Source organism: Cynara cardunculus (assembly GCF_001531365.2).
Source record: "Cynara cardunculus var. scolymus isolate 2C chromosome LG 5, CcrdV1, whole genome shotgun sequence".
NCBI classification, from domain to species: Eukaryota; Viridiplantae; Streptophyta; class Magnoliopsida; order Asterales; family Asteraceae; genus Cynara; species Cynara cardunculus.
Window position 1 is genome coordinate 24,676,923 of NC_037532.1, and position 10,374 is coordinate 24,687,296.

At 34.4% G+C, this 10,374-nt stretch overlaps 1 protein-coding gene across 1 annotated transcript in view; it reads left to right on the top strand.

Moving 5' to 3' along the window:
* Positions 1-200: 200 nt before the first annotated feature.
* Positions 201-10,374, top strand: part of LOC112512920 (phosphatase IMPL1, chloroplastic-like) — an 11,616-nt gene continuing 1,442 nt past the window's right edge. Inside the window, exons 1-10 of the mRNA XM_025119048.1 lie at positions 201-676; positions 1,607-1,674; positions 3,435-3,568; positions 5,159-5,247; positions 8,336-8,393; positions 8,492-8,544; positions 8,830-8,928; positions 9,029-9,193; positions 9,322-9,444; positions 9,528-9,586. Coding sequence (XP_024974816.1) covers positions 341-676; positions 1,607-1,674; positions 3,435-3,568; positions 5,159-5,247; positions 8,336-8,393; positions 8,492-8,544; positions 8,830-8,928; positions 9,029-9,193; positions 9,322-9,444; positions 9,528-9,586 — 1,184 coding nt within the window. The 5' untranslated portion in view covers positions 201-340. The remainder of the gene's footprint in view (positions 677-1,606; positions 1,675-3,434; positions 3,569-5,158; positions 5,248-8,335; positions 8,394-8,491; positions 8,545-8,829; positions 8,929-9,028; positions 9,194-9,321; positions 9,445-9,527; positions 9,587-10,374) is intronic.

Below are 10,374 nucleotides of genomic sequence, written 5' to 3' on the forward strand. Positions count from 1 at the left end.
GTACATGTTATATGCAAATGTAGAATATAAGATGTTGCAAGATTCTAATTTCTTAATAAATTTCATTTTGATGTCTTCTAACCAAACATATGGGACAATATCTCATTTCAATTCTTTTAAATTCAAATTATGTAATAAATTCCATTTCACGTAAAACATTTTGCTAACCAAAACGACCCATTACTTTTAAAAGTGAGACCGTTATCAGAATCATCAAATGAGTGCTTGTGAGAATACATCGTCGTAAACACTCGAGTGGGACGACAGAATCCACACACACTCGCTGCCGGAATCAGACGCAGACACCGTGAAGTTCTGCGTTTGGAAAAGCAATCAAAGAATGGCAACGCATCTACTCTCATCATCATCATCAAGAATCTGTTCTTCAAGTTTCAATCAAATACCCAATTCAATTCACGCATTCATTCATCCTGTTAAACCCTATAATTTCACTTCAAATTCTCAATACCATAAACGATGCTGCACTTTTACTAAACTTGCTTGTTTATGTTCAAAATCGAGATTATTATGCCAAAGTACCACAACAAAGGCAGTGATATCAGAAATTCCCTACCAGAATCAGAAATACTCCAAGATTGGTGCCCTTTCAGTTGGTCCTATTCCATCCGCCAAACTCCTCGAGAGCGTTGAAATTGCTGCCAAAACTGGAGCTGAGGTTTGCAYAATTCAATCTCTCTCAACRCACAGAAGATACTMATAGTAGGGTACATGAAATTGTGTTGCAAACTTGATACATTCTGTCGTTCTACGATAAATTATCAGATCCCCTTTTGTTTTCCTCGGTCTTGATAAAAGTCGCATGGTGGACTATAATTTGGTACTGTCCCAAAGAAATAAGTGCACAATCTCTTTTGAGTTATTTAATTCCTTCTATCAATGCAATGCAAGTTTGAAGTGAATTCCGTTACACATTTGATGAATACATGTCTCTGTCTCTGGTAGTGTAGTTGTCTAAAAAAAGTTCTAATCTTGGTAGCGAATTTGAAGATGGAAATTCCCCCTATTGTCAAATGAGGGAGTATTATATATGTATATACATGTACTCTATTGGGAGGCAATCAAGATTCTCTGTTCATTATTCCCTGTGGTGAACCCTGGGATTCTTGCCTAGTGGGTGCAATTTTAAGGTGGATCAAAGACCTGCAAAGTTGTCCGACGTGTTTTTAGATGAATTCGACCGTTTGGAGGGATTTTTTAAGATTTTTGGTTGACTTTGTGGGATTTTTAAGTTTTTTGGGTTGATTTCGAGGGACATTTTTTGGCTTTTGGTTGATTTTCAACAGACTTTTTCAGTTTTTGGTTGATATTTTCTTATATCTTCTAATATCTCGGAGCACTACTTAAAGTTTAGCGGGTGCACCTTTCATACATCAAAAGAAATCTACTTGCCAAAATAAGTTAAGCTGGTGCACGGGACCCGATTGAGGCTTCATAATCCTGCCCCTGATTAATCCCATGTCATGCGAGATAAGGAAATTTTGTGTGCATCAGACAGAAGATCATTGTGTAACCTGTTGGCATTTATTTGTTTCTGTAAGTGTTGTTTATCAAAAATTATTTCTTATGGCTTTGTTTTTATTCTCAGGTTGTGATGGAAGCTGTAAATAAGCCTAGAAATATCAGCTATAAAGGACTCACTGATTTGGTTACCGAGTATGGCCATTAATTCTCTTGCTGCGGATATATTAAATAGCTTTTTTGAGTTTCTTTTAGGACCATGGTCCTACAACTAACGTTGGATGTTAAATGGGGCTTTACTGCCTTTGTGCTTGAATGGATCTTGAGAAATGACTTCATCCCTATTAACTTACTGGTTGAAGATGATACAGATGTTGACAATCTTCGGACTTCCTACTAACTTTATGAAAGACCTTATGCTTGGACTCAGGGTGCAATTGATTTTGAATATTTGTGGGTGCCATTGGAGTTTCTACATATATATTTTGATAGACTGTTGACCAGCATTATTGACCAGCCTTTACTAGTGAACACCTTGATTTTTTTTTGTAAATAGAACTGAATGTGTATTTGTTTTGATACAATAATAACAAAACATTCTCCGTCTCCTTGTGGGGTGGTATATAGTGGGCTCGTTTGGTGTAGTTTGAAAATGAAGATTAACGTTAATATGGCTTCTATTGAAAGGAAACAAACGAGTCACTATGACAAAAACACTCATTTGTGAAGCATTGTTACCGCAATAGGCTCAATATGAGTCTTAAGTATCTTCTTTGGCAGAGACACTTATCCRGAATTGTCCATTTTGCTACCGGATGTGTAATGATTTGACTAGCAGTAGTTCTATTTTTGATGTTTCGGAGGAGGTATCCTCTTTCAAACATGAACTACTTCCACTCTTATCTTTACATATATACACGCCAAAAAAAGGAAAACCGCTTTTGCACATACACTTGGGAGTTTATGTATGTAAAGCTACACTTTTTGGCTAATTACACAGAGAGAGAGAGAGAGGTAAATGCTGTATGTTTTCTTTCATACATATATATATATATATTTGCGGGAGGTGCCGTCCTCTTTCCAAAATGCTGTATGTACAGAAATGAGGCACTGATGTGCCATCAATTTGTGTGTGGGTGTATGGTGCCACTAGAGCTGTAGTGTTTTGGTGCATCTGTGTGAGATATATCAAGGAGAGGACCCTGCTCCTGATTTTCTGGCATCCTTTGGATGTTATTAACTGCTCCTTTGCAATTTGTACTTTTCTCTTGCACCAACTTCAAGTTGCGCTCAAAACTCTGTTGGGTCCTTAATGTACCATTGGTCCTAACCGTTGACTTTGAGAACTTATTTAGGTATAACAAAAATAATAACAAAAAGAAATTTTTAATGAGGAAGGTCCACATTGGATTCATGACTCTTCTTATTTATGACAACAAAATAACTACATTAATCCTCGGTTGGCCAGGCCATGAGGATGAACATTTTTTAATTGCTTGAATTCACCAAGGTGACATATTCTCGTTTGATGGAGAGCATAATTGGAAACACATCTTCATTATTGAGTAATTTAAGCAGTGGATACCTATATTGAACACTCTGGCAAGGAGCCAAAGAGGAGGAACCTAAAATGTTTATGTGTCGTGTACAGAAATCATAGTTTGTAAGTTAATGAATATAATGTGCTGCGCATTCCCTTTCGATATGGGAGATATAGCATCTAAGATTTGGCATGTTATTCATTGTTTGGACCTAACTACAGTGGTCTTTCTTCCTGGTTTCTATTACATGTATTCGATAGTATTGACTGATTCATAGGAAAAAGACTTCAGTCATTGAACTTCCTTCAATAAGGATGATCCTTTTATGATTATCATGAACCATAAATAGTTTCTTCTATGTCCTTTTCTACTTTACTATAATCTTTCTCAATAACAAATATTGTTTACTTGCAGCACAGATAAAATGAGCGAGGCAGCCATTCTCAGTGTTGTGAGAAAGAATTTTCCCGATCACCTTATTTTAGGAGAAGAAGGAGGCGTCATTGGAGATTCATCTTCTGATTATCTTTGGTGCATAGACCCCTTGGGTATGTGGTTTACTGGTCTTTTAGTTGGATCAAGATTACATTTATCTGAAACATCTATTTGGTTCTTTGAACTTGAACTGCATACATGATGCATGTATAAATGAATTTTATAATGTTGGATAACAGTTTTCCATAATTCTTCACACTACTTAGTCCTGTGTAATTCATTTGATCTAATCATATTAATTTCCGATAATCCGGCACTGATATATTTCATTATTAGGTAATTTTTTCAATGGAGAACCAAAAAAAAGTACAATTATGCTGCTATGTGTTTTGTGAATCAAACTAAGCACCAAATGGTAGTATGATTCATGGACGGATCTCTCCTTCCTTGTTGCTAAGTAAAATAGCATAGTTTTTTCACTTTTAGATTGGTCGTCTTTAAGAATTTGAGAATTTTTCTGGATAAGATGGATATAACAATCCACCCAATACATGAGGCTGGGTAACCCCTTGAAATATAACATAACAAGGAGAGTGGTTTAATATTAGCCCATATCAGGAGACACACCTATCATCTAATGCAGCCTTAGTGATAGAGTCCACAATAAGATCCTTCCATATATTATGGTGGATTTTATTTGATGATCAGTCGGGTAGGATTGTTTTATTTTTGTTATATAAATAATTGGGAATTTAGGTCACTTTAGTCAATTTGTATGGTTTATTATCGGTTAAGCATACTTTAGTCTCTTATAAAGTCTTGCTAGGGTTTTTCTTTTATCTATGTATATTGATGATGTAATTCCACATGTTGTTTATTAGATTAGTGATAAAACGATTTGAGAGTTGTTATGAAGCACTAGGAAAGTAGTTCATTTTATTGTTTGCCCAAATCAGCTTCCTTCTTTGTTTTGTTCTGCATGACATTGTGTTCATCAGTATATTGGCTGTATCTGTCTTTTTCTTACGTTTTTATTATACATTTTCAATGATTCTTAGGCCTTGTTTGTTTTTAAAAAAAGCTCTTATCAGCCTCTTATGTCTGAATCGGTAAGAGGTAGGGCCATTCAGACTGATTGTTTTTTCCAAATTTTCGGAGGCACTTATTTCGTACCGTTCTCTTATTTGTTAAGAGGTAAACCATCCCCTTATTTGCCTCTTATTGTTCTCTTGACTCTCAACAGCGGGGGTTTCTCAGTTACTCCTCTCTCAATTGATTAACCTTAAAACTGTATAAAAGTATATAAATTCAACATTATAATATTTTGAAGGGTAAAATAGACAATTATACAGATTCAGACATCTATCAGTTTACAAAAACGGTCTTATTGATTCCGCTTTTAGACTTCAGCCCTACCACTTATCAATCAGAAGTGAAATAAGACTTCAGCACCTCTTAAAAAACAAACAGCACCTAGTCAGCATATCCAGTATACTGTCTATTTGGACGTGCACTATCATCACTAGGTTTCTAGCTCTTACTTTCCATGTACAGCTCCCTTAAAAAGACTTGTATACGGTTCTGAATATATGCATGAGAAGGTTGCTGCCTGTAAATGAACTTGTTTTTCTATTGTATGTTTGTTCCTTATTGTTAGTCACATTAACCTCTGATGTGGGTATGCCCGTTTGATGTTTATCTAGATGGGACGACAAATTTTGCACATGGCTATCCCAGCTTTGCTGTGTCTGTGGGAGTGCTCTTCAGAGGAAAGCCAGCTGCTGCTGCTGTGGTATATGTCCTACCCTAATTCACTTCTTAATTTGATGGCTTTAATATATGATAACTTCAGTTTTATGGTCAAGCATGCAATACTGCAGATCTTTATTCTTTGGTGATCATGCTTATCAAATGGAAAGATAAAACACTGATAAAAAATCAAAGGGTGCTGCTTAATTATCTTTTTTTGGTCGATTTTGATCTCTCTTTGATCTAAAAGACCAAAGACTTAAATAAATATGGAATTCTTGAGGGTTATGAAGTCCTAKWSYWKMRRKTTWKKWWKYYSWWGRGMRTYWAWWWTGWTYTCWRWWGSKWKTTYMWWWKKWTYYYRAWAKYYTWKYMYYWTGTTKKMKGMMATWAYAGCAWYATGTYGKMRRSCAWWMMARYWWTWWKYYRYYWRSYWMWYAWRKTTWSKYMWMMTWKSTTCMKWYKKWWWKKYAWYWWRTSKWCMTKCTYRYTYYAYWWASYCRWSMTKCYMRYWMSRSRARMYCWTKSWWYMRMWAASRKGMRWYYTTYKWKSAGWWWRSRWRMAKSTWTYYWKGMGWWKSGKRAMWRKTWYWYWWRYRAARMSKKRWWWWYWYAKWRWMAWRWAMSYKMAWWSATWRARYAWKGWWAMMWSAMWKAWAWRACMYSRWWSAAASRYWYMWMWRRYYSSAWMMMMWMKWTSMKSMAKKTSRAACWWSTRWMWKAKRMRKGTMRWRYWTGWTWCWTRTARSKGTRKKKKWKKRTKYKTGTRKSTRTRTRWGKGTAKWKWWWKATWYWTRTAKWKRCRMSWTGMRYYYYKRAKKCCYRMGSCYCAYGCWTSMKSCWYGCGCCTMGCMCCWSRKRCCYAKKYSCKKSKAMYSMYTTGMGYCTWWMRCWWYKWKSMTWTARMWRCWTWRWYATWKACRSATMMWMWWWWWCRKAYMMAMTWAMWKSYMMAWWYTYAYRKRYYRKTTYWCATRTGWWRYWWCACRTRTGAAAMWRCAKKKKTKRWAWKRYRWTGTTTMWWWWRTGWWRYKTMWKWKRTKRWWYKKWKKKGRKWRWWWYRWKYKKGRRARAASSRRWCTYRMAWRWRRRRSAMYMMYATATRAAMMWWKMMTWKMWWWRCATTKYMWYACATKWWMACWMATKWRWAMKWWTKTRKWARTTYKTRKKWWTKWWWRWGWWKGKAMKMKMWSSSWKWMTYWSWSYMWWTMWTRGASTWRRTYMWKGWKKTKKKSYRKKTKKTWYKRWRRTKKTCWYTRAMMTKSWYTTWKWACWKMWTWKRWYWCRTMWTAKGRCKYKYYGTAWSRMRTTSSKYSMYMMMTYKRWCSGYMMYYYWRWWYSKCMRTYWASYTYSWSSGTWWWYYYKKMSKKTWYTYTYKTTYTKTYTYYWYTYKWGKSWYYRMTYKYGKRMMAAYYWCAYRAAMMSCASRSAMMMMRYMSRKAMYWAAKYCWWARWWAWRWSWAAAWAWTAAKWWWWTWATAMWTTKWKTWTAYTWWRWKWWTWWWRWWWKWATWAWTTARTATWATTWWWTATTATWWWTTAWKWTWWWTTWWRWTWWRYWWTAAWWTWYMWTWMAWWWWMWTWYAWAWWAYRTAYRSSCMWTWRKKRWKKTYMAWYSKTTWRGGRAMCMWMTCTMTMWMMMCMYWWKAKWWWAAWWKWKAYAMWRSGKGTGWKWWWAWRKRSRTKTWTAWMAMWATWTTTTWWAWWWWAAAAAAMCYYMMYWMCYMWWWTTTKTKYKSRRAAAAAAWSRAAWWWWAAMMAAAAMYKRRRRRAAWWAAWTWMMMCMMMWTWAWWWWWWWTTTYMWYCSKTWWTTYKKKRWTTYCCSGKKKTTYMWTTWWTTWRGKTTTTYCYYKRAMYYMAMYYYYYYYYYYMAMWSMAAAWWAAWKRAAAAMCMRRAAAMCMWSRAAAAAAMSGRWKRAAAAAATATATCAATATGGATGTCAAATTATGAGAAAAWTATGATTGTTTTTTTTKGKKKWAWTTWWTTYSKTYSRWKTTTKKTTWWWWTTTWWYYTWTTTYSAAWWAAAAAWWRGKKGGGRWKRRGKTTTTTTWAWTWAAAAAATATTGTTGTAAARGTTCATTTAACAATATCCGTTGAATCAATTAATCTAATGATTGATAGATATCATTTTCTCCTGAACCTCACTATATATGTATATATGTGTGTGCGTGCGCAAATGTGTGTAGACGTACATAATGTATATCTTTTTGAAAGAATATATATTGTATATTAAAATTAAACTGAAAGTATAATAATTAACATATATTAAAATTTAATAATTAATTAATTTAATAAACTCAAAGCATAAAAAAATTAATATTTTTTTATTTTATTTTGTATACTTAATTACAGATTTAGTCCCTGTGGTTTGTGTGGTTTTCACGAAATTGGTCCCTCGAGTAAAGACAAAAAAAAAATGAAAAGGACGAAAATGCCCTCAAGGTTAACGGGGGAATTGGATGGTCGTTAGAGGAAGGATCAATTCGTTACAAAACGACATACGATGAGTCCTAATCTGTAATAAATGAAGTTTATGGACCATTTTTTATAAAAATCACCAAACTACAAGGACCAAATCCATAATTTACTCTATATATTATTATGTATACCTGTTGGAAAGGTTAAGGTAGTCTTCAGTTTCCTTGGTACAAAGACTTTAGAATCCACATGGATACCCTTTTCATCTTTGAAATTCAAATGTATCTATCTTCTTTCTTTCTATTCACTTTTTTTGGCATGAAAGTAGTATTGAAATAGCATTTACAGCGAGTATTTAGAGTACTTCTCCACATGACTGATTCACATATCTCGACATGTTACAAACCGTAATTGAGATAATGAAAACTCAAGAAGTTGTCACATGGACCTCAAGAAAATCATGAATTTCTGTATGCTTCTTAGTTGCTTGAGGAAGTACATATAAATCTGTAGGGCAACTATCACCTCAGTGCATAAGTTTTTAATCAATTCATCTTCGCTTCGACAATCTTGTAGAAGATCTTTGTTACAATGCACGAGGCTAGTTCATCAGCCAAAAGCAGTAATGATGTGTGTATGTGACAACCATTCTAGTACAATTTYTTCATTAGTTGATAAGAGAAACTCTTCCTCTGTATTTTGTGGGCAGGTAGAATTTGTTGGGGGCGCCATGTGTTGGAACACACGCATATTCTCTGCTGTTGCTGGTATGGAAGTAGTAGTTTAGCAAGTGTATCCTGTGCACTTTGTTACCATTATGACTCSGGYAATTTTYATTAAGCRAGTGTCTTCTTATGTACTTCAGGTGGAGGTGCATTCTGTAATGGACAAAAGATTCATGTTAGTCAGACTGACAAGGTGAGGTCTAATTTCCTTCTTAACTTCATTTGTCAAGTAGAGTTCATGGCTTTATATGTAGATTTATAGCATTCCAATGTTGCTGCCATGGCATCAGTAAGTTATTAATATGTGAGCTAATTTGAGTGCTATTATCACTAGTATCTCTCTTGTTTTGTTTATTTTGTTAATGAACCTTCATCACTCATGTATAGTTTTATGTTTTTGAGCAAAAAGTTTGTGGTTTATGGATCGTTCTGTAACTAGTGGTGATAATTGCCTTAACTGCTTGTTACAACTTTATAGGTTGAGCGATCTCTATTGGTGACTGGGTTTGGCTATGAACATGACGATCCATGGGCTACCAACATGAACTTATTCAAAGAATTTACAGACATCAGTCGGGTAACAACATTAACTATAACATTTTATTTGAGTACCTTCCTTCTTGTGGTTTATCATAATAAGGGCTGAGTTCTATTCTCTTTCTGTGTGATTTTCTTAGGGTGTGCGAAGACTAGGTGCAGCTGCTGTGGATATGTGCCATGTTGCTCTTGGTATCGTAGAAGCATATTGGGAATATCGTCTAAAACCATGGGATATGGCTGCTGGTGTTTTGGTAATGCTACTTATCCTCGAGATATGCTTTAAAAAATCATCCCTATGCAGTGTTATCTAAATAAGTTAAAATTTAACCATCAAATATTCATCTTTCTTGCTGGTACTCAATGCAAGCCCTGGTTTTACAATCATCCTCCTTACCCAAAGTATCTGCATTCTAGTTCATGACAAAAGCAGCTTTTGTCTGTTAGCAATAGAAAATGTAAACGTTACTGGAGCTGCTATCTTAGGTTTGCTTCTATGACACTAAACTCAACCCCAAATCTTTTAGCCGTTGTGACAATGAGTATTGCGTGTGAGGTAGTCATCTTGAATTTACACAATGGCATCACTCAAACAGCTTATGATATCATATCAGATTGCTAAGTTGCTTCATATGGCAGTTTATTGCAAGTGGATATTATAGTTATAAATATAGTGAAGGCTTGAAGCAGTTATTTCAGTACTTGCAATTTGAGTGATTTCAGTTGTTTCTCTTCTTGATGGAGAGGAAAAAAAACATTCATGAAGCTATGAGGTATGAAGTGATAGCTTAATTTAATGATGGATGTGGGTCCATGCTCTTGAAAAATGTTGTGGGATTTGTATTTATCTTTGTACCGGATGATGAAAAAGGAACATATGGAAAAGGATGATTTGAAGAATTATAGCTATTAGATCTTCACATTAAGTAATAATTCACTATGTTAATGCCGAAATGACATTCTTATTCATATAATTGGTGAACTGACATATTGGTTACATTTTCTTAAAAGTATGAAACTCTTGTTACGTTACATTCTTTAATTTTCTGGTCCTCTAAGTGCCTATGTTCTCTCTCCCTCCCCTTTCCCTCTGTTCTCTATGTTTTTCGTCCTTTGTTTGCGCTTGGTTAGGTCCATCATGGAGAAATCAATTACTTCCCCTCAGTTATTAAGGGTAAAATTGTCATTTAGTTAATCAAGAAGTGTAATAATTACACATTTCTAAAACTTTGTCCCTTCTTTATTATGGACATTGATTTTGGAATGGAGGGAAGTAATTGATTTCTCCATGATGGACCTAACCAAGCACAAATAGAGGAGGAAAATCATAGAGAACAGAGGGGAAGGGGAAGGGTAAGGGGAGGGAGAGAAGAACTTAGGCATGCATTTAGAGGACCAGAAAATTAAAGAAATGCGTCAAGGGAGATCAATTTTTACCGTCTTTAAACTTGCTCTAACAATAGAGCCACTTTTGATTCTGGAATGT